We start from the raw sequence: 25,364 nt of genomic DNA, 5'->3' as shown, positions 1-25,364 counted from the left end.
AAAAATGGCTGAATATATTTGTGTCTACACGCATGCTCTCACATTAATATATATTTTTATAATACAACTATTTTATACACGATTGAATAAATCATATCTTTTCTGTAACAATTTATAAAGCAATATTTTCTAGTCTTTACATCTCTTAAGTGAAAGTGGAAAACGTGTTTGTCTAAGTATAAAATTATTTTAACTGGCGATTTTAGCTTCTATTTCGTGTGCCTTAAGGTATGATTCGATGTCGAGCCTAACTTAGGGCTATGTATGTCTCCAATATGTAAAAATCTAATGGATTTTGAAATACGGCAGTCATTATAATCAAGGGCGGATCCAGCTTTGGTGCCAGGGGGGGGTCACATAGTCGTGGTCAAGTCAAGAACTTATAATTTAATTTTGATAACAATAGATACAAGTAAAAAGTAGGTATTTTATTAATGTACGTAAGTATTGCACTTAAAAATATGTATTCTTTATTGTACACTTGAAAAACTTAACACATACAATATTGTGTACATACAGGTTGGTCCAACTAGTGACGTCAATATTTTTTTTTTAGATTCCTCACACCTGGGGGTATACGAAAATACCCTATGTATGTTCCGCGATTTTTTGTAGTTTTCGACTTGTAATTTTTTTTGTGTTTTTTGAATGTTTTCTGCCAGCGAGGTATCAAAAATTCATATCTTTCTTTGTTGTAGGTATTTTGCAGTTTTTTTTCTGTTAAATGATTGCCTTAAATGATGTTCAAGTAAAAAAAATCCCAGCTTCTTAAAATTAGTTAAAGCTACTCAAAAAAGGTTTTAAAGTTAGAAGTTTAGGTTTTAGCTGGATTTGCCCAAACATTCGACTTCAATTTAAAAATACAAAAAGAAGTTTCCATAGCTTCTGGCTAAGTTTAAAAACTCCACAGGGTTCTAAGCTACCAAAATCATAGAAAAAAAAATGTTAGGGGGCGTCCATAAATTACGTGAGGTGTTTTTTTAAATTTTCTGTACCTCCCTCCCTCCCTGGTGAGATGTCGTGAGATTTTATTCAACCCCCTCTTCCATCCCCTAATCTCACGTGAGATTATTCAAAATGTGGGTTTCTTACGTAAACGCGTTGGATTGTTATTGTAAAAAGAAAAAAAAATTGCTTCGTGCTTTTATTTACGACTAAAACAAAATAAGTGAAATGTTGAGCGTTTAGGTATGGAGTTAGCGGGAAGTTGCAGAGATGGCCTTTATGGTCAACCGTTTTCCTAATTTTTTTTTTCAATCAGAAAAAAAATTGCGTGATATTTGCCGAGACCCCCCCTCTCTCCAACGTAAGATTAAATGAGATTTGACTCGACCCCCTCCCCCCCTTAAACACCTCACGTAATTTATGGACGCCCCCTTACTTAATTGGTCTTTTTGTGTTGTACCTAATCGGTGGAATTTTTTTGGTGGATAGGCTATAAATCATTGAAGCATTAAAAATGTTCTTTTTTCGACTTTTATTATTCTTATGGTAAATTAAACTTAATAATGTGGTTTTTTAATTAATTTTAATACCCGTAAAATAAATGTAGCTTTAATCGGCCTTTTAATGTGGATAGGCAAAAAATCATTGAAGCATTAAAAATGTTTTTTTTTCGACTTTTATTATTCTTATGGTAAATTAAACTTAATAATGTGGTTTTTTAATTAATTTTAATACCCGTAAAATAAATGTAGCTTTAATCGGCCTTTTAATGTGGATAGGCAAAAAATCATTGAAGCATTAAAAATGTTTTTTTTTCGACTTTTATATTTCTTATGGCAAATGAAACTTTACGATCTATTTTTTACTAATTTTAATACCCGTAAAAAAGTAGCTCGTGTAATTCTTACAATAATTTTGGTCTTACCATTCAAAATTCAAAATGTTATTTGAAATGATTATTGCTAGTTGTGAAATTACCTGTAAATAACAAATAAAAAACACAATTTGGACACTAGTTGGACCAACGTGTTTTTTGAAGTGGAATCTCGCTGTTGGCCTTTAGGGCCTTTACAGCTCAGCTCGGGCTGTTTTGGCGAGCTTAGCTCGGCCTGACTATCACGTACGGAATGAGGCAGCCTATTTATACCTATTACATAACCGTGGTGAATGATTTGTCATAACAGCTAGAGGTATGTCGAGGGGTATTACGCTAAACTTCGCAAAAGTGAAGAGATGGTACGACAAGGGATTCCATCAAACAAAATCGAAACAGACAAAATACATATATTTTAATAACTGAATCAATTTTTCTTTAACGTGTTTTCCGGAAACGCGTTATTACGTCATTTACGTCAACGGGTACGTTTTCATGAACGTGGAGAAGTGCCAGTCCGGTTAGGCGATCTTTAACCATTGAAGATCTTAGCCACGATTTAATTCTGCGCAACGTAGAGAAAGACCTTTCTGCTGTCGCTTCGCTGACAGGGTAGTGTATCCAATTTTCCTATATTAGGATACATATTGATGTCACAATTTAAAATAAGACTATGTTTTAATATGTTGAAGTTTAGTCGTTCCGATTCCGATTGAGGTAAGGTCTAGCTAGACGTTTCATAGCGACAAGCGCGCGCAAGTATGGCGCGGAAAATTCAAATTTTCGATGCGTTCATTCCCAAACGTTTGCCATCATACAAAGTTATTATATTATATAAAAATTAATTAAATATTGAAGGTATGTACTTAGTTACATATAATCTGTATGGTGACAAATTTATATATAAAATCATTATGTTCAATTAGTGGTCCACCTAAGTCCTGCTCAGGGGGGGGTCATGACCCCCATGACCCCCCCCCTGGATCCGCCGTTGATTATAATTATGTATCAACAGTATAGAGCAGGGTATTTTCGCTCAAAATTTGTATCTGAGAACCATGACCTAAATGTCAGCATAGAAATTAGTATAATTGCTGTTTTAACTAAATCACTTTTTAGTTTATGTCTGTTAGTATGTAAATATTTAAAGTATTTTAATGACACGAGACACTGCTGTTAAAATGTGTAATTGGACAGATTTAGTATTTGTAAGGGGTTACTCCACATCTAAAGTTAAGTTTAAATTTAAACTTAATATAGTGTATTGTTACTTAATTGTTTTTAAGGTTTTATATATTTTAACAATTAAATTTAGTTACAATGTTATATAATACATAAAAGTTCTCTGCTGGGCCAAGTAAACAACTGCTTGTGTATGCAATCTATGCCACAGTCCAGTACTTTGTGGCACACAAATTATAAAAATCACGATTTTTAAGAGTAGTACATTAGAAACCATAACCTCTGGCTAGCCTGTTTATTTTGTAATGTTTCTTTATAGGCTAGAAGATCATCATCACCCCCTGTGCCTTAAACACGAATGAGATTGTTTGTTTTAAGACACGAGCGAGGGCTGACATTTCATATTTATCTTTATATATTTATTTTTAACAGATTATATAACCACACTGTTAAACTGAATGGTTTAATATGTTAACTGATACTTTCTTCGCCGTAAAAACTAGGGTTTAAATTGCAATTTGGTTAGGCCGAGAACTTTGCAATCTATTGTTAATTTATCAAACACTTAGAAGGGCCACACCAGTACCTGTATTGTAACACTTTTGATATTTAAGAAAAATACTATTTCTGTAAAAAATTTGGTAATAATAAAGAAAAATAAAGGTATTCAAATTTCCTTTACACAAATAGTGTCAAATGGCGAATGGAGACTTGGCACAGTTTTAAAAATTTTGTTCTTCCTCTTTGGAAGCAAAGTAAATTTTTGAGTTTTATTTCTATGTTATAATTTGTCATTAGGTAGAGGAAACGTGGTATTCATTTAGGTACCTATCAATATTTTGTCGGATCAAAGCGACTTAGATCACATATTAACATTCACATATCACATATTGATACTACTATTATATGACTTAAGTTATTACGTATGTTTGTACAGAAATAGTACTTCCCTAATCGTTTTATTCTAATAGTGTTAAGTGATGATTTTTTATAATGCCTTATGAGAGTGCCTTAATAACCAAATATATTTCTTATTAATAATATTTACTATTACTAAATATTTGTTGTGTTTGCTGTTAATCATTCCGAATTTACTATAAATTGTTTTGTTTTACTATTTTTATTACATATTCAGTATAATATGCCTTGATTCTTAATAAAATTAGGATTCGTGAAAGTTAAAAGACAAGTTCTATGAGTAAATGTATAAATTTCTCAAATAACCTAGAACATATCTGACGCTGTCAGCAGTTTCTTTTGCAATGTAATTTTGATATACCTCATGTTGTATTTACACTATTTTTATATTGTATTTATAAATTGCACATTTAGATTCACAAAACCACTAATTTTGTAGCATTACTAATGCATTTTATTATTGCAATGTAATTTACGCTTTGTTATTTGAAAATTAATAAACTGTTTACTTAAATGCCTTTTTATTTGAGCTGGAGTCCGTGGGGTCAAATTATACCTGTGAAGAGTCAAAAAATTTATTACGATAAGCGAGAACTATGATAAAGCTTATGGGGTAATCTTTGGATCTATTAATCGATTTTGATAATTCCCTTACCAATAAGAAGCCACGTTATTTGTGGCTATGTATATGAAAATACCTAAGACGAATAAACTCTGGAAAATTAAAAGACTTTCGTGGTAGTCGGATTTGTAAAGTTGAAAGAACGGACGAACGAAAACGTTTCTACCTGTCTTAACGATGAGATATAATATGATTGAGCTAGTGGTCGCTAGTTAATAGTAAATGAACACAACGTCACAAAAGGTGATATAGGAATATGAGATCTGGATTATCTAGTGTTCGACTAGTGGTTCAGTGTTTGAAACCTGACTGCAAGTTGTCAGCCAACCTACCCGTGTGTATCTGGTAATCTCCAGTACTAATGTAGTCCCTAGTTTCATAAATAGATAATCTCAGAGCAATATATGGGTTTTCTTAATATATATAAATTACGTGTCACGGTTTTTGTCCGCTACTTAACCGATTTCAATCAAATTTGCAAACCGTGTGCAGTCTGATCTTACTTAAAAGATAGTATAGCTTACAAAAATATATAACTCTACTGTACATGTGTATGTCACTGAACTCCTGATTACTGAACTGTTTGTATGCGTTTGGGTGGAGCCCTGGATGGTTTAGATTCACAAATCAGCCCGGCAGATGGCGCTGCAGTCGGTACTTTCATACTTTGTTTTATATCCTAAATATCATTGAAATATCATGCAGGACAACGTCTGTCGGTCCGCTAGTAATTTATTAAATATTGATATCGGAAACGAAAGTTATTGTCATTAACACATAAAGTAGAGGTTCGCCTGTTAGAAGAGTTTCATGCCAAAAATTATCTCGCTTTTCCGTAGTTATATCTACTACTGGTAAACAGTAGGTACCTACTTTGGCTACTAAGTAGATCGTGGCTTTAAGTTTTAACCCATGATTTAATTAGATTATTGCACATCAGATGGTGCCACAGAAATTGAAAAAATACGAATACCTACTATTTGAATATAAAATAATTAAATTCGTAGTTTTCATGATTCGTCGCTTAGGCTTTATTTAAAAAAATATTCCACTTTTGTTAAAGTTCTATTCGTGTTGTTTAATTCTCTATTATTACGTGTCTATTTTGAATATAGAATGACTAACTAAAAGACTTATTAGTATATAATATATTTTATTAATAAAATAATTTTAGAACAATATTAACTTAAAATATACATGGAATGTACATCTTAACACCTATAATTTCAGGCGCTTTATATCTTCAAGCTTGAAGTCAGTTCTGAAAAAAACATGATTTTATACATACAAATCTTACTACAAAGTATAATAAATCAAGATTACAAAGAAATAAAAATAAAGAATTTTTTATGTCAATCAACCGTGAAAACTTTTCAGCAAGCAATATTCTTCTGTCATGATATTAAAATTGTTATTACTAGTAAAAATATGGTCTCGAAATTTAAAAATTATGAATTGATTGTTGTTTATTATAATTGTTAAAATATTAATTGATCATAATTACAACCGACATAGACCAAAGTAATTTAGACAAGACAAAAAGTATAGATTTTTTTTACAGTGTTAAGGAAAAATCAAAATTCATTTATTCATAATAAACATACACTTATAAACTTCAGTATTTAAAAAAAAATTTGACGTCCACGTCTGGAGGAGATATTCACTAAAGAGGTTTGAAAGATATCAAGTGACAATTCACAAAAGTCAAAGTCAAATCATTTATTTCAATTAGACCATCTAAAATGGCACTTTTGAACGTCAAAAAAAAAAAAATATATATATATAAAGAAGATTCTAGTTGCCCCTTCCAAAAGGTAGTTTCGTGTGGAGAAGAATGGGCAAGAAACTCCACACTTACTCTTTTAAAATAGGTTTACAATATTTTGTTACATTTGTTAAATAATATATACTTTAGTATCAGTTACCTGGCAGCAAGAACTTGGCGGACCAAGGCAGGTGGTAATGGCGCGGACGGGGCTGTAGGCCGATCGGCGGCGAGAAGTCCCGCTAGTGCCGCCAAACGGGCGGCTTGCTCACGGGCAGAGCCCGCGTTGCTGCCCGCCCATGCGCACACGCGACGGCAACGCCGCTCCACACAAACGCCGCTTTCCTACCACACAAACTCTTTTAATAACGCCAATTTATGACAAGTTTCAACGTCTCACTAGGTACATTGAAAAGGACTCGAGTTATATAAAAACGTAAAGAAAAATAACTATTTTAATATGACAGGATAGGCGAAAAAAAAGAATCAATAACAAACTCTTTACTAACAGGCCCCACCAACACTTTGGGGTTGACAAAGACTACGTAGTCTTGCTAAGCTGCAAACATTTTAAACCAAACCTTAAAAATATTGATTTTTCAGACAAATTCCATAAGAATGCACTTCAATTTATTTTGTTTAGGTTCCTAAATAAATTTTAATTATTTGTGGACGCTTGGCGGACCCAACAAAAAGTCCCCTCGGCTTTTGTGCTGCGATATTCAATTGTGAGGAAGTTGCCTGATCTGGTTAGCCCCTGCACCTGATTTCTTCAGTTCTCATATCATTTTTACACACGTATATCCTTTAGCTAGCCTATTTTATTTATTAATAAGTGTTTGTTTGGCCTTATTAATATGTGTGATGTTTGAGAGCATAAATAAAATAATAAAAAATTGTACACGTTTGGTGTCTGTGATTATTTATTGTTGATTTCGATTAGTGGTATATAGAAAAACGAACCTGAAACAACTACTACAAGAAGGCTGGAAATTTCGTGATTTTCCTCGAAATAGAAAGGCTTATAAATTTAAATACATAAAGCTAGCTAGCAGCCCAATTGACCTGTTGTTAAAAACGCCTGTTGTTCCTTTGATCAAATAGACATACTGTGTCTCACTCATCTCGATTTTTAGCTTAAGACATTCAGGTTATACGATTTTTGTTTACCCTAAGGTTAAAACACACTGAAAGTAAAATGTTTCACAGTTGGAACGCATAGAATCGTGAGAGCCACGCTTACACCATAAGACCAAAGCAACCTTACCCTATTATAATTATTTGCGAGCAAATTTTTCTGGGCTCTATTCAACAAGTCAGTGAGCAGTTCCGCGAGCAGTTCGTCAGCAGCGGCGGGCAACTGCGCACGAGCTTCCTCAGCTAGCACGTCCAATGCCGCGGGCAATGCGTTTGCTTCTTCCTCTGCTTCTTCTACATATATAATAATAAAAACATTTAGTATATATACATAGTAAGTATCTAAGATAGAATAGTATAGTATATTGTTTTTGATTTTCAAGGTTTTTATAATAAAGCAAGTCGAAATTTAAATTGACTTTTATTTATTTTGCAACCAGCTGTTTATATGACTCTCACGTTCTTGAGAAGAAGATAACAATAAAATACAAAATATTTAGTATACGTTCAGACAAATCCAGACACCATCGCACATTTAGTTCGTAATGATCTGATTACTCAGAGTCACTATAAACACTGAACACTGCCCAAAGCATAAGTATTTTAAGATTTGGTCTATACATTTTGTAATATATATGTCAACGTAAAATTGTAAAAACCGTTAGATTGTAATCTGTCTCGCGAGATTGTAAACTGTCGAAAAATTGTGAACTCAACGTACTGCTTACTATTTAACGTATTATTATTCGGTAGATTATAATTTATAATCTATCGAAGTGAAATCGTCAAATTGTGAAACGGTACGCACCTCGCGCGCTGATTTATAATAATACATAACTTCAATCCGGTTAAACAGTTTTTTCTTTAATACGTTAAATTGTAAGCAGTACCTTGAGTTCACAATCTTTCGACAGTTTATAATCTCGCGAGATAGATTACAATCTAACGGTATTTACAATTTTACGTTAACATATATTCAGTTTCATAGGTAGAATTCACTTTACTATAAGACTAATGAAACACCAATCACACAAATAACCTATTCCCTAACGCAACTGTTCGACTATCGGTCCAGCTCGATTTGGACAATATGATACGATAATATGATTGAGAATTGTGTGAGAGTCTTGATTTAAATAATAAAAACTTGCAAACCGTAACAATTTTAATTAAACTAAAGAATTTATTGGAGTACATCGTTATTATATCTGGAAACTACGGTCTATCTAATAAGAAGATTTTGTACAGCAATATTAATTAGATGGTGGCATGTGTGTAACCAGCATCAGAATATAGTTGTGTTCATATTTTATATGTTTCTAAGGAGTATTTTATGTATTATGTAATGTAAATCACTGATATGGTTAACTGTATTCTTTATCGGTACTCGTGTTATTTGCGTATTGCCAGTAACAGACCACACCTAGCGTTATCAATTAAATACAGTCAAAGAAAGAGACACACAATTGTGCCAAGCAGGCCCACTTGAGATAGAAAAGGATAGCATACCAATATCGATTGCGGGGTCGACAAGATGATGCGCCCACAGTGCCGTTGTATGCTGCAATGCGGCTCTTAAAGCTGCGCGGGCATGAGCGGCAGCCGCGCGAAAAGCAGCAGCGGCGGCAGCGTAACCCGCGGCGCATGAGCGCAGCTTATCGTGTTCGGCGGCGGCACGGCACAGCGGCTCGCCAAGAACACAAGCGTCGCCCGCCAATCGCTCCGCCCACTCCGCTCCTTGTTCCGCTTCCGTCATGTGCGCCTGAGCAATTAATTTAAAGCTACAGAACCTCTTATATTTGCCATTTATAATGCAAGAATGTATTAATTACCGAGTATACTGATAGCTTATCGCTTCCCCTGTACCTACCATATTTAATGCCATTTCTGTCTAGATGGATTATAGAAATAATATGAACACTATTGAAAATTAAATACATTATTTGGATGGTATTTAAAAAAAGAAGGTCAAAAATAAAAATTATAAAATCAATACAGACTATAAATGCTTATACTAACAAAGTACAGCGGGTCCGTGTCGGCGGCGACGATTCCGTGCGCTGCGTTACGACGCGGCGACGGGAACGGCAACGGGTCCGGCGGCGGCGCGGCTAAACGGCGGCGAAGCGCGGCTGCAGCGCGTTCCAGCTGAGCCCCCGTCTCGTTAACCACGCAACACACACCTTCCACACTACTCGTTGATACGGCACGTCTGTGTTAGATAAAACTTTAGGTACATATTGAAATATAAATGGGACCAAGTTTCAATCCTAACATATCTAATAAACTTCGTGCAATCCAACATTCAACATTCGTCGCTTATTTGACAACACATTTAGAATGTTTTGGGGATATTACAGTCGTTTGTTTTTATGTGAGAGCCTTACCCTCATAAGAATGACCTCTTGGAATAAAATTATCTAAAAGTCTTAACAATATCCTTTCATAATTATAAAATAAATATATTATTCCTATTGTATTTTGGAACCATTAATTGTGGTTGATTCTTAAAATTAGCTTTCAGTACTTTTACTACTAAGATGTTAGTTCTGTAACTATATAAGTCTACATTGTTATCTGTAATTTTGTTTTTATTAATGTTTTTGCACTTTACCCTATACTACGTGCGCTGTAGCATGGTGCGGGTGACAGTTTAATTTTTCTTTCCATTTGATTTTATTTGTAGACTAGAACATTCTGGCTGGGTTAAATTTAAGTTACTACAGTTAATAATGATTTAATATATTACGAATTTGGTACAGCTGAAAAACTAAGTCAAAATTTGTAAATACGGCATCTTTCAAGAGTGAAACGAAAAATTAAGCAAATCTCACCCGCACCATGCTACAGCGCACATACTATACTATTTCCTTTTCCTTACTTTTGTTGCTTAGAAGAGATCGCTTGTTAGCGATAAGGTTGTCTCCTTTTTGTTAATATTAAAATATTTTTTGTTAACTGTATATGTTATATTAATATGTAATGTATTAACAGTTGTAATAATTAATAAATAGGCATTTGCATATCTGAGATTAGATAAATATAATTTATTTTACATCAAATGAGTAGCCAATTTTGCCAATTAAAACACTAGTTCTTCTGAGGCATTCTAACATAGAGAAAATAAAATAGAAGACACAACACATGCGTGGACAATAATCATAATTATTATCAGATAAATATTATTAATACTCTTAAAGACAGACTATATATAGACTTCCACCTATTTCATAAACTAAATAATTCAAGTCAGACGCTTTTAACTGAAGTACCATTTCTGACAAAATGTGTTTAAGATGCGATAAAATGTTGAAATGTTGAAAATGTATGTATCTCAAATTTTACATTAAATACATGAGTTGAGACAGCCCCCGTAAGTAGTCAGAGACACTTGTGTTGGGGTTGGCTCGCTACTTCCCTTATTTATACAATATTGAGACAGTTGTTAGGAAAGAATACAAAACAAAACCCAGCTAAGAAGCAAAGCCGGTAAAAAATTAAATAAAATGACATGTAATTCTCATAGTTTCTCTGACGATTCTATGAACCTATTCTATGCATGCGTGTTGTGTGTGTGCGCACGTGTGTGTGTGCTGTGTGTGTGTGCGCACGTGTGTGTGTGCTGTGTGTGTGTGAGTGAGTGAGTGTATGCTTGTTGTTAAGTATATAATTATGTATGTATGTCTCAAACTAGCGAATTCGTACTAAAATGTGCTCAGTTACCTCATATGTTAAAGTTTTTAGCCAATCTGTTATAACTTCCTTACATTCATACAAAACAAGGGAGTGAAATTATATATTTTTTTGACCAAAAGAGTCAAAGCACCATTCAATAAGACCTTACATTAAACCGAACGTAAATTAGGATCGTGTCTTTTGCCGTTATTATAAAATTTATTTTGTATAAGAGATTATTTAATACTGTATAGTTGAACACAAAGGCATATTTTGTTTGTAAAGTTCATAATTTCATTATCAGACATAATTTATCATAAGATAAATATATACGTAGTATAAGTGCATACTCGCAGCTTTATCAGCTGTAGGCAATATAATGCGATTACAAAAAATTCTTGCCAAACCCATATATAATTATATAATCTTAAGTCAAATTCAGCGTAAGGCAAATAAGATATAAATTGACTAAAATACTTCTTATAGTAACTTTAAATTCAGCTTTATCTGTTATGTATTAGTCTCAAGGTTATTTCAATGACAGATGCGAATTTACATGGCCAGTGTAGTACATGGAGTCGTGATTCATAAGCATAAGTTTTGAACCGAGTAAACGATAATGAAAACAGCGAATGCGAAACCGCAACGCTAGTTCCAGTTTAGGAATCAGCGCGTGCGCTTGTGTTTAGTTGTTTTTTCAATTAAACTAATTTTTAATTGAAAGCAAGATTTCAAACTTTAGGTAAGTTGATATCTCCAATTTTATTACAAAAGAAATGCAATAATGATAAATCATAATATTTATGTTGAATTATCCAAAGACGCGTTCTCACGTATGCCATGTTATTTATAAAAGCTATCACAACATGAATTCAATTTAATCAAAATCTATAAAGACAGTTATAAAAATAGTCGAGCGAATAATTCTGGTAAAATGAAATTGATATTTTTTTTTATTTATATTTTAATTAAAGCTGGCTTGTAACGTTTTTGTTGAGGCAGACACATTTTTCAGTCTGTTTTATTGTCTTTTTGTGAGGCCATATTCATCTATTCCTAGGGAACCGACTTTCGACCAAGTATAAGCCGCCAGGGCTGTGTTATAGCTTAGGGTTTGAACCAAAATTTATATTTTGATACAATTTAGCGTAAATATTAATTAAAATCAATTGAACAAAATTTTAGTAACACATTGTTTAATCTTTGACGTAGGTATAATGGCGCAGCCGGCCGGTACGTGAGCGTTGTTTAAACATTGCTAAATTAGATGTTAGTAGGTGCTTTATGATATAAACACTACATTGTAACGTTTGAGGGTGTTTATTTTTAGAAATCTTTTAGCATTCCTAGAATGTTTAATTTTTTTTCTACTTAATATACGTAATGTATATACAATTTTCGTATAGCAGTGTTTGTAACCAAGTGGTATATGTATATCGGTAGGGCTGAGAATAGGATAGATTTTTTTAGATTAATACAAATAAATAACCGTATTTTCTACCTCTAATCCGTTTGAAAATGTATAAGGCAAAACAAAGTTTAGGTAATATAAATATATATTACTTTGAGAATTTATATTAAATTACAGCTTTTTACCATACGCGTTTATCTTTAACATATATTATATACAACTAGTCGTTCCTCGTGGTTTCACTCGCGTTATGTAACCTGTCTTGCACATCATAAATTTGCGTGTGATTTGATCATTGTTATGTTGAGTTTATGATATCTCACGTCATGTTCAAATTTAAAAAAAATATAAATTCGTATTTATGTTGATGATAATTAATTTGTAACACCTTCGAAAACAAAGAATTATTTTAAAACCAATGATGAACATACAAATGGTAACTGTCGTAGATTTATAAAAAAATCAAACTTAAACTTTTAAAGGAAACCGATTATTAATCATATATAAATTTTCACTTATAATACCACAAGAGCTTCCCTCCCTTCCTCCTTCCCTCAAGGTTCCCTGCAAACAAATATAGTCGTCAAGTTTTTCAAAAACTTGACTCCTTCATTTGTTTGCAACGAACCTATCGGGATATACCCGATAATTTTGAAGCTCGTGTGGTATTCGGGGGATTATTTTTCCGACCCAAATGTCGGCCAATAGAATTGCACCATGAGACGAAATGTACAGTTAACAAATAAGAATTTCATAATGAATAAAACAACTACTTAATACTTTTCTTGAAGCAACTACCAGAGAAAATTTTCAAAAAAATATCAGTATAATACCATGTAGGTTGTACCACGTGACGTCGAATGGTGCAATTCTATTGGTCGATATTTGGGTCGGAAAAATAATCACGCACGTACTTGCAAATTTTTCATACTTAGTCCGTTTGTATCAGGCGTTACGATAAAAACAAAACACTAAATAAAAAAAACTTACCTAGCTATTTAACTTTAATCTAATTGATTTCACGGTTAAATTATGAGCTTGCAATTTACAATTCAATATTCTATAGCCTAGTATTATTTATAAACAGATACTTACTTTATCACAACTCACTTATGATAATGAAATCTATTTAGGTCTAGTTAGTCATTAAACCTACTATGTAATTAAATTATATTAATTGTATATCAATAAAATTGATTAGTTGATTATGAATTCGATACAAAATTGCCAACTCCAGTTTCTATGTGACGATCCTTTTAGGGAAAGAATTTGTTATGTTAGTTCGATGTGGTTTATGAGCCTCTTGCCGGTTTGCGATATAATATATTGACAATATGCATTTTCGTTATTTGTAACCTTGGAATCTTTATGATAAGGTTATATATTTATATCCATAATCAACACGAGTAAGGGATTGCCTTAGAGCCAACTTTCTTATCTCGTCGGTTATCCTTATCAATAATTATGAGAGCTAAGCTGTTAAGTGGACCAACTCCTTCAAACGCATGATTTTATGACTTTTATTTACTAAGCAATAATTCATAAAAATTTATAAATATCTTCTAGAAATTAATTTCACACGGTTTGGTTACAGGTGATGGGAACAGATATGTGCAGGAAACACCTGCCGAAAATAAAGCAATTGCTTATAAATTTTGAAAGGGAACCTAAAGAACTTCGGGGAAGGGAAAAACAATTGTGGTTCTTGACCGGAGAAGAAATATTCAAAACTTTATTTGAAGTGGGTCAGAGTATTGAATGGCGCTATCCAAAAATTAAAGATCAATCTAACGTATCTGAAATCTGTTCTAAGGTAACAGCCAATAAAGTCTGGCTGGAATCTGTTATTAGTCTTTACCCGAACTTTCGCATCAACTTGGATTTAACCTGCTCAGCAGACGATATTTGCAAAGTACGTTCTGGAATAGATGTGCTAATAAAAGGTTTCTCTGGCATTAGTCCACAATTTGACAAAGTTTTAGAAAACATAAACGAAGAAGAAGTTGTCGAACTCGACAGGTGCCTAAAGATTTGGGTGGAAACTGGACATCGCCCTGACTTCCGGAATAAGCCTTCTGGTTTGCTTCAAGAACATTGGTGGTGGTTTTAATCTATTTGAAAGATAGAATAATTGTGATATAAAATGGAGGTCGATGAAGATAATTGGATTACAAAGGCTATAGACAATATTGATAAATATCTTAACAGAGGTGGAGAACTCCAAGGCGATATTCCACAATTTCTAGGAGGGTCAGAGCTACTTAACACAATAGGTATGGCTATGGGTTTGCCTATTTGCAATCCAGCAGAATGGTCTCAGAATGAATTAGAGCAAGCACTTAACGGGCAACTAGTTTTCTTCAAAGGAAAATCCTTAGAAGCTATAAACGCCGTTGCTGAAACAATTCGCAGTTGTTGCGACGGAGATGATAAGAATTATGTAACCGTATTACCTATTGAACTGTATTTCAAAGGAAAATTATACGAACTACCCATATTCAGAGTTCACAGATATCGTGATTCAAAAAAGTACTATGTTGACAATACTGGAAGGTACTACGACAGCGTCAGTGATTGGTACGATAATAACAAATTTCCTCCTTGTAGAATGGCGTATCCAGCTGATCTTACACTGAAACTCCGACCTGGATACATATATTCTCATGTCTACTCAGCGGACACTCCGCCAGCAAGAGTAGGACCTAAGACAGCGAGGGTTGTTGATACTGTCAGTGCAGTCGCCGGGATTTCTTCCGGCGTGGGTCTGTTATTTGCATCAGGTGGTTTAGCAGCTCCTTTTGTAGTAGCTGGAGTAGCTAGCGCAGTTTGGGGTTCCGCCCGAGCATCCAATACACTATATGATAGAGCCAGCCATGGAGAATCTGTTAACCCTTTCACTAACTCCGAATCAAGAATGTTATGGTTAGGTATTGCCGCCAATATAGCTAGTTTTGGTGCTATGGGCGCTACGATGAGACTTACATCACTGGCGGCGCGCGGCACAGAGGTATCAAATGCTTTAAGACTTTTCACAAATATTGCTAATGGGACAACCCTAACACTAAGCACGTTAGCAATTATAAATAATAGCCTTTATTTAATACAGCATTATGATGAGTTGTCAGCCGTCGATGTTCTGATGCATTTAGCTTCTGTCGCTTTTTGGACAAAAGGTGTGTTTACATACAAAACAGCAGGTACCTTAATCAGAGAAGCAGAAATACAGGCCTTTAACAATATTAACAGGGAACTTAGTCCTGAGGTGCAACGCGAATTAAATGAAGTGAGAGGCAGAGTTCAGAACGATGCCAGTCTTCTTCGTCAGTTTATTGCCGCTTCTCAATCCCAAGTATCAATTCAAGAATACTCCCAAGCTTTAATTGATGGTATGCATTATTACGATACTGTAAGTAATATGAGCCCAGAACAAATAGAAGCTTTCGCCAGTTTGCGAAATAATTTAAGAGATGACATGCACCTCATTAGAGGTCTTCAAAGAGTATCTGAAGCGACAAATTTAAATAGACAGGGCACAGTCGAACTGGTTTTGGATATGTGGCAACGATATGCAGACACAAATTTTGGCAACAGGGGTGACATTACTTTGAGTGGAGGTAATCTTGTCTTAGGAAGTGCTCCACCAATTCGAATTAATCAAATGCCAGATTTGTCAGTTTCTATGATCCGTTTTTTCGGCGAGCATTTAAGCAGAATTGATGGCACAACTACCAATAATTGGTCTGTTCCTGATTTGTTAACACTCCAAAGCCGAGGCTTGTTTACTACTTGTCAAGCCACAGGTATCTGCAAAAGTGGGCATTCGACAATATCTTTAAATGGTAAATTGGAAATTAGTATTAAAAAATTGCTGAGTTTGAAACCTGCTGCTTGTGAGCAATTGTTTGGTATGATTTCTCGATTAACTGATACTCAGTGCAGCGCTATTAATAATCTACCTACAGATGTGGTCAAATTATGCGTTCGCGACCTCAGGTTACGGTTTGAGGTTCACAGAAGAGAAAGTGTGGAATGGGCCACCAGATGCGTAAGCAGTGAAGTTAGTTTACGTAATATTGTGCAGAGCGATTTGATGCCACACGAAAGGGATCGACTTTATACATTTAGAGCGGACGTTGACATAGTGAAAGCACATCTATACATGAGCGATTTAGTGAAGTTTGTCGCTGAACAGAACCCAAGAAATGTAAGTGAATTGGTTGCTTACAGCGAATTTGTGATGACGTACATCGAAGACGTAGCAGGAAATATCCTTGAAGACCTTAACGAAGGTAGAAGAGACCTTCCAGCTCAAAAGAAAAAGAAAATTTGGATACGTAAGTACAATACTACTAAACTTTTATTTCCTATATAATTTGCAGTGTAGTTGTGTGACTTTCGTTACTGCTTCAGTTAGTTATTAGTAGAAACAAATAATATACTTCAATTAATGTTGATTGAAATAGCTCTTTACAATAATAAAGAATACACTCTGCATTGAGTTACAGAAATTTATTGTAGTGTCCGAGAAAGTTTGTTTTATATATAAACTATATTGTGATAATTTAAAGTCATATTTTTTTACAGGAGAACAAGCCGCCCGTGAAGTATTTGAAAACACGAGCGCCATGACGCAAAAGTTAAATGATTTACTCAACATAGTGTCAAATACCGACATGGTCGGTGTTCAGACGGTGGGAAGTGGCCTATCTGACACAGATTTGGTTGCAGCAATCCGTTCAAATAGAATAAGGTTTGGTGGACGCATATCTGCTGCTTATCACATCTTTAAACATAGTACGGATCCGGTAACAGCATATGTGGACCAGGCCAATAGCACCATACGTTTATCCGCCGATCAGTATACGGTGACTATTGGACAAGAAGGCAACACGAGGCTAATTTCGTTTACAGATGATAACGGCAGCTGTATTGTTCTCGAAAGCAATGGTCGCGTTTTACTATGTAGCTTTAGAGCTGCTGGCAGACAATAAAACACGAACGCCCAAAGTTGGCTCGAGAACGCTCCCGATACATAAAAAAAAATTACCTCTCGTAACAAATACGACTGATATTTTACTTTCACTCTGATACCATACATAATACTAACCCAGTTCCTCAAGTCAATTTATAGTTAAAACCTATTCCCGGTGACATGTAATTGGCCATTTTCATCGTTATCTGCCGCCCAAACATGACGGTTTTTTATATAACAATGCTGTTTGTATCAAAAAACAGCAAATTTTTCTTTTTTTAATTTAGATTAGATTTCACGATGCTTATTCTGTACGCATTTTTGTATGATTTTTTTACTTTTACTTGTTTGTACTCTATATTGTTATTATTTAGGCATTAAACGCATTTAATCGCACTTTAATAATTCTACTCTGTAACTGTAGGATTGCATGTAATAAAGGGTTGCTTGTTTATCTAATGATGTTTTATTTGAAACAATAAGAAATTTGTCAAAATTTAATCAAGGATTTCCTTTTCCTCCCAGTAAAGTTAATTATTTTATATAATGTCATTCGGTAATATTCTAATTAAGAAATGAAATACAGACATATGTTGGCATATTTTATTTACATACTTCTTAAAGAAAATTAAAAAATTAAATTAAAGCATTATTCTCCTAAGAAAACAATGCTTTAAAATATTTTTTTAATTACTAAAGTACAATGGTGTCCCGACCAAGAAGGTTTCAATTCAATTTAAGTACACATTATCTGTGGTGAGCGCGCTGGTTCCGAGCCAATATATTCCATTTTGGCGCTATTTCGTACATACGAATTTGAGCAATATTTTGTTGGATAAACTTTAGTGGCAAAAATCTCAAGCAACAGACGATACTGATGAAAATTTAACTCCACCTGACATTCTAGAAATAGCTACGAAACCGACGAATAGTCTTTTGCCAGAATTTTTTTTTTTGAAACTTTTTTTTTAAAATATTAATGAAAATACTCTGGACTGAAATTTGCTAGGCAACCCATATGGATTATATTTATTGACATATTAAATTAAATATAAAATAAGTTTCATTAAATAAGCATCTCGGTGAAGGTCGTTGTATAGCGGGATCTTAGACCAAGTCAAAAACTGTATCACAGCGAAGTGGTAATTCTAGTATGTGCCATAAAGCATTAATAAATAATATAGAACTAATATTAATTAATCATTTAAAACATACTCTAACCCACGAACAAATATTATGAAAATGACACTTATCATGTAAACATGAGCCACTGAATTCTGACATACGAAGCGTCTATTGTCAGCAACAATTTCTCTAATGAGCATTTTTAAAGCACAATTTGTTGAGTACCGCCAATAGAATATTTCCAACCCAATTCGACAGGCTCCTTCAAGAAAAGACCGTACCAAAAGAATGGCCGGCAACGCCAAAGTGAAGCCACAGTACCGGCACATGCGAATATTATATTTAGAGCTGATTTACACAGGGTCAGTAGTTAACTGTTTACACTTTACATGAAGTAAGTAGTAGTGGTGCGTTTCTCACGATGAGCACAAGTGTGTGAAGTCAGTGGGAAAAATGAATTCGCGAAAACAACTGAAACGACGATTTAATTATTTGTTGAAAAATTTATCAATTTTGCTGTTGAATGAGTTAATAGAAATGGTAGAAAATGAGATAACTAGAAATAAACGACAATGGGTAAGAAAATGTATTGACGATAGAAACGTTACTTGACGACGGACACGTTTTCATTGAAGCTCCGTAAACGTCAGCTCCGTTCAGTCAAAGAAGGATGACAATTGTCAATTTGACTTTGACACACAAACCGGAAATGGTAGGTGGTATTATGAGCGTAATTGATTTTAATGTCTAAAATAAGTATTTCGAGATTTTTAAGCTTTTAATTGCATAAAAAATTTCAACTAGATCTGAAAAAAAAATAGAGCAACATATAAATATACTGACCTTATCACCTTCCTGGCAATAAAGAAGACATCATCCACTAAACTGGAAGTCGTGACACCTGGCTGCGGCGTGGACAGCTTCAGCGCCTTACTGACGCTTTCTTCTAAATAATACCTGGAAAATAAATAGAACCGTGTCTTTATATATTGTATCTGCATTTAATATCTTTTCCAAAATATTGCAATAATTTATCATTTATATCTCTCATTAGATCACATATTTATAATTTGTAATTCTGTTAGTTATAAATAGTTATTAAGTATTAAAGCACTCTGTGTGTTAAAGGAGTACAGTTTTTAATGTGTTATTAAAAACTGTGTGTGTGTTCATATTTTTGTGTGTTCCTAGAGGATCTGTGATCTGTTTTGTTTTTAATTTATGATTTTGTAATATGCCTCTGTATATGTCTATTTGTTATTGAGGTACATGCTTGGTGTTTTTAAGTTAATGATTCTATCTCTTTTAGTGAACGTTCAAGTATTACGTAACGTATTTTGGGGGGGGGGGGTCCCTTTGTAAAGCGTTACGTTGCGGGGTGGGGATTAAATTACGCGTTACGGTTAATATTTTTTTCGACTTACACCACATAATAGTAACTAAAGAGTCACTAGGTGGTCACGAAACATTTTACTATACTAGGGTACAGTACTGTACTTGGCTACTGAATAACGTTACGGCGAGTTACATGGGGGGGGGTCAATAATCTCCAAAAATTGCGTGACGTAATACTTGAACGCTCCCTTAGTCACACATGAGACAAAAGAGTGCAATTACACTGAATTTAGTTTTAATTAATTAGATCATACCTCTCCAGTGTAAGATAATGGCTCAAGATGTCTTGGGCAGTTCTTGTCATATCACTGTCAGCTATGATCTTTTCCACCGACTCAACACAAATGTTACGCGCTGTTTCGTCCATAGCACTTAACTGTTCAACATACAAAAACTAGGTTACACAACATTGAATATGGTACATCGACGCTTCTGTATATGACATAGCTTATTCTTCAAATTGTGACATTTTTTTTTAATATTCCATTTTTTTAAGTCTTTAAATTTCATTTAGTATAAATATTATATTATTTGCCAAGGAAGCAAAAAAAGCAAAACTAACGTCATCGGCATCAGCCATAATCAGATATTTTCTGAGGTTAATTACGTACGCCGGTATCTATTTCATACAGCGATCGTGATAAATCTCTTAGGTGATTATTACATTTTATCTACATTCTAAATTCAAAAAATTTAAGACCCAATAAAAAGTTGTGATAAAAGAAACTTCATTAGAGCACTCTAATGGAGAGTTCAAGTATTACGTCACACAATTTTTGGAGATTATTGGGACCGCCCCCCGTGTAACGCATCGTAACGTTTTTCTGTACCCAATAGTAAAACGTTTCGTAACCACCCAGTGACTCTTTATAGCTAAAAGTTACCATTATGTGCTGAAAAGAACTGGAAAGTCGAAAATAATATTAACCATAACGCGTAATTCAATCCCCACCGTAACATTTACCCCCCTAACCCTCCAAAATTCGTTACGTAATACTTGAACGCTCCCTAAACAAAATTTTTATTCGGATCTTAACGACTCAACGATCCGAGTTTGAATACTTACATCAATGCGTCTTCTTAGAAATGCAAAGTACAGGTAGATACGCTGATGGGCCATCGCTAGTTCATTTAGCGCAGGTTCGACGGCCAACGATGATTTGGGCTCAGGCAATCGTCGGGCAGCTAGCAAGGAGCGGCTAACAGTGCGTACAGCAGCACATATTGGGGGTTGAATTCGTTTCAAAGCGGCCGGTAGTGTGGGGCCATTACCCGCACTTAACGCACGTATACGTTCGAGAGCGGCCGCGCCCGCTTCTAGTACGCGGGTCAACGCGTCGGCGTGCGCTGCTTCACCCCCGCCCCCTGATACAACGCTGCAACGACGCAGCTTTATTTCTAGCTGTAAATTAGATTATAAAAATGCAAAGTAAAAAAAAATATATTATTGTTTTTCCAGTACTACATGTTTTGCAAGTTTTATTCCATTAATATATTTCGATTCCACAGTGACAAGATTTAATTCAAATGGAAATTTAGTTAAGCATCCATTTATAAGCGCATGTAAATTGTATTTATTTACTTTTCATTTCAAACTTTACACAACTGTTTTAAATGACATTAGCAAGTGATTTTTATTAGGTAAAAAAATGTTTTTTTTTTCAATATATTTACATTAACCTACTACTTATAACCAACCAGACCAATTGTACCTACCTACTTATAAGTTAGCAATCCATACATATCAGAGAAATATACCAATACAAAAATATAATTTAAAATACCACTGAAAAGTTTTAGGACTAGTCGGTTACATAGTGATATTATTTGGAGCATTTTGGAGGTATATTAATTAGTTATCTATCATTGAAATCATGGACATTTCTATCCACTAGAGACATCAAATACACTTTCAAACAAACATCAAAAACAACAAACATTTTTAAATTGGTTAAAACAATTGTTCACCTGTGTTGCCAAATACTTGCTCAGCATATCTACTCCTAACTCAGCACAGCCAATCTGAGGGAAGAGTTTAAAGAACTTCTCTACCGACACATCATCTTCCTTTCCCGCTGCTTCCTCAAACCTACAAAAATATTTCACCTTATTTTTATTGATTTCAAGTGCTTTCCAATTAAGGAGACATTTTTAGTCACACCTAAAATTTAACTTCATAAAAAGTACAATATTTTACACACAAGCAAAGTTACACAAATGAATGCATTACACAAAATTGTTAAAATTTGACTACAAGGTATAAATATATACCTGTATACAAAGGGATATTAAATGATAATATAAAATGTTTTTGATGACCTCATAAATCGAATACAACAAATTACTTTTTAATAAGGTGATCTCGTAACGTATTGGCGGCAGCAGTTATATCCTGCCGTACATCTGCATCTCCCCTGGCACGAGCTGCTGCCACTGATGCTGGCTCCATACTTAAGAACCTTGAGATGTGTGCAGCAGCTGAAGGTATGAAATGATTATATTTCTACATTTATCTCAGTATATTCCACTGATTATTTCTTTTGATATGAACACTGATTTTCCCCTTTACTTAAATGAAAAATTTAAAAGACTATCTTAATATGTACATATAAATTACGCGTCACGTTGTTTGTCCGCTATGGACTCCTCACTTACCGATTTCAATCAAATTAGCACACTGTGTGCAGTTTGATCTAACTTAAAAGATAGGATAGCTTATATAGATAAAATTCTACTGTACGTGTGTATGTCACTGAACTCCTATTAAACGGCTGGACCGACTTGAAAGTTTTTTTTTTGTATGTATTTGGGTCTCCCCTGGATGGTTTAGATTAATAAACAAAGCCGGCAGATGGCGCTGCAGTCGTTATTATCGTACTTCGTTTAATATATGTTGGCGTAGTGGCTTCAGCGTGCGACTCTCATACCTGAGGTCATAGGTTCGATCCCCGGCTGTGCACCAATGGACTTTCTTTCTATGTGCGCATTTAACATTTGCTCGAATAGTGAAGGAAAACATCGTGAGTAAACCGACATGTCTTAGACCCAAAAAGTCGACGGCGTATGTCAGGCACTGGAGGTTAATCACCTACTTGCCTATTAGATTGAAAAATGATCATGAAACAGATTCAGAAATCTAAGGCCAAGACCTAAAGAGGTTGTAGCACCACTGATTTATTTATTTTATTTGTATAATATCCTAATCGCTTGAAATATTATGCAGGACAACATCTGTGGGGTCCTCTAGTCTACTATATAATCTACTACAAGTGCAACCAATAAAGCTAACAAGTATTAGTGTTATCATATATAAGAATAGAATAAATAAATGAAAAGTTTATAGGATACAATAACTGGGAAGAGCCTGTCAAGGTTCATCCATGTTTGTTTTTTAGTATCTATATGATTACCCATTAAAATTATTTATATCTACTTCACCTGTTTCATAATCATGTGCTTTAATAGCAGCGTCAACTCCAGCACTGCATACTTTTAGATCTATCAAATCATTTACCCTCTGCTGACATTCTGCAACTCGGGACTAAAAAGATAAATTTATACTTGTGGTTATCATCTTGTAATACAGTATTTATGTCATCCTCTCAATAAATATAACTGATAAAATAATACCAAGTAAACGAAATCCGTAATAATCAACTTACTCTAGCTAAGTCTAGCTGGCGCACTTTAGCGCTAACACCTCTCGCTAATGCTGCAGTTTTGTTTACCATATCAGCTGCATTCTGAGCTTCAAATTTTACTTCACCCAGTTTTGTACATGCTTCACTAGTAGTTCGAAGCCTTCCCTCAAGAACACAAGCTTTAGATAGTGCGTTTGATAAAGCATCATTTACGTCTGACTGGAAAACCAATTTACATATACAATTACAATGTTATTGAATATCATACTCACTTTTATATTATTGTGAATATACAGAATTTTAAGAGTTGTATAAACCCTTTTTCAAATTTGTTTATTCCGGGAAAATTGATAGTTCACTACAAACCTCTTCTTTCTCTATTTCATTAAGTGCTTTTTGAAGACCATCTTCAGAAGATACGTCATACTTTTCTAATAATAAAGCTATAGACATTTTTATTACTATTACAATCGAATCTCAATAATCTAAATAATTTAACAAATAAATAATGAGACTCAGCAATCGCAAAACACGATTCCGAATTTGATAATTTAGACTTTAGAGTAACAAATAAACAGCTGATTTTATTTACGGCTAATATTTGACAATTTGACATAGAATGAAGAGAAAATATTCTGAAGCTCTCTGTCTAAGTCTGTGGTACCCTTTAAAGTAGATTATAAATATCAGTGCTCAATATCAGTAATATAATTTTAATTAAAATTACCCTACCATGAAAGATAGAAAGATATTAGAGCGACTCATGGGCATGTGTAATACCTTTTCAAAATCCCTATTAATTGCGCCATAACTTGTTATACAGGGTCACTTTTCGGTAGCGTAATTTTTTTTCACAGTGGGGGCCGATGTAAACAAAATATAATAAATATAACACTCAATAAACAACTTTAAATAGTATGTCTAACGCAAGAACTCATCAGTGCCAATCTAGTGAATATTATGAAAAAAATAGTGTAGTTTTTTTTCGAATTTTAATAAGAATTAGTAAAAAAAGGGTGCGTGCACTTATGTACGCGCATAAGAAGTTATACTTCTTTGGCTTTCTTTATTTTTTTTATATATTAAATAAATAATAAGAAATATTTAAGGTTAATAATGTAATAATATTTAATATTTAGTATATTATTCAATTATTAATTAATATTAATAATTATTATCATTTATTATTTTATTATATTATTCATTTAATATTTAATAACTACGTATGTTTCATAACCTTAAATATCTTTGAAAAAAATAATAAAACACCTTTATTTGTTTAAAAGGTAAATGACAAATGTCATTATGGTCATTCAAAATTCTTGGCATACGAACTTCACGCAAATTCTATTTCTTTTTACTTGTAGATTGTCTTATTCCTATCTCGCTCACGCACGCTATAATCACACTCCCAATTTTGTGTCACAGGTGCGCGCGCATCGTAAAATTTCACTCTCATAAATTTTTCATAACGCGCCTAAGAAGTATAACTTCAAAAAGTCAATTTTCTTATAATACGCAAAATAAATTATAATTCTGCAGGGGTTGAGCTTAGAGACCTCCCGTAGAACAATTTTTTGCAGCTGATGACCTCATCTATCCCCTATTTGCGTTTGATCCACGACTTTTTGGCCACCTTGTATAATCAGCAAGCGAAATCGCGAACATTGCTAAGTTTGGTTCCAAGCGTGAAGCGTTTGTA

At 34.0% G+C, this 25,364-nt stretch overlaps 2 protein-coding genes across 2 annotated transcripts; one reads left to right on the top strand and one right to left on the bottom strand.

The window, feature by feature from the left end:
* Positions 1–5,677: 5,677 nt before the first annotated feature.
* LOC125050775 (conserved oligomeric Golgi complex subunit 4) lies at positions 5,678–24,206 on the bottom strand. The gene is made up of 13 exons (XM_047650769.1): positions 24,029–24,206; positions 23,684–23,881; positions 23,460–23,562; positions 22,367–22,499; positions 21,990–22,110; positions 21,088–21,423; positions 20,276–20,397; positions 19,470–19,583; positions 9,463–9,655; positions 8,953–9,205; positions 7,574–7,737; positions 6,467–6,651; positions 5,678–5,802 (listed from the first exon to the last, which is right to left on the bottom strand). The coding sequence occupies exons 1-13, from the start codon at positions 24,113–24,115 to the stop codon at positions 5,760–5,762; spliced, it is 2,052 nt and encodes a 683-aa protein (XP_047506725.1). The 5' UTR covers positions 24,116–24,206; the 3' UTR covers positions 5,678–5,759.
* LOC125050774 lies at positions 11,734–17,960 on the top strand. Its single transcript, XM_047650768.1, has 3 exons — positions 11,734–11,860; positions 14,124–16,863; positions 17,114–17,960. Exons 2-3 carry the CDS (start codon positions 14,673–14,675, stop codon positions 17,518–17,520), a joined length of 2,598 nt encoding a protein of 865 aa, XP_047506724.1. The 5' UTR covers positions 11,734–11,860; positions 14,124–14,672; the 3' UTR covers positions 17,521–17,960.
* Positions 24,207–25,364: the final 1,158 nt, after the last annotated feature.

This window comes from Pieris napi, chromosome 7 (genome assembly GCF_905475465.1).
Source record: "Pieris napi chromosome 7, ilPieNapi1.2, whole genome shotgun sequence".
Classification (NCBI taxonomy): domain Eukaryota; kingdom Metazoa; phylum Arthropoda; class Insecta; order Lepidoptera; family Pieridae; genus Pieris; species Pieris napi.
The sequence above is the reverse complement of the archived record's forward strand: the minus strand, read 5'-3'. Positions and strand labels throughout refer to the sequence as shown.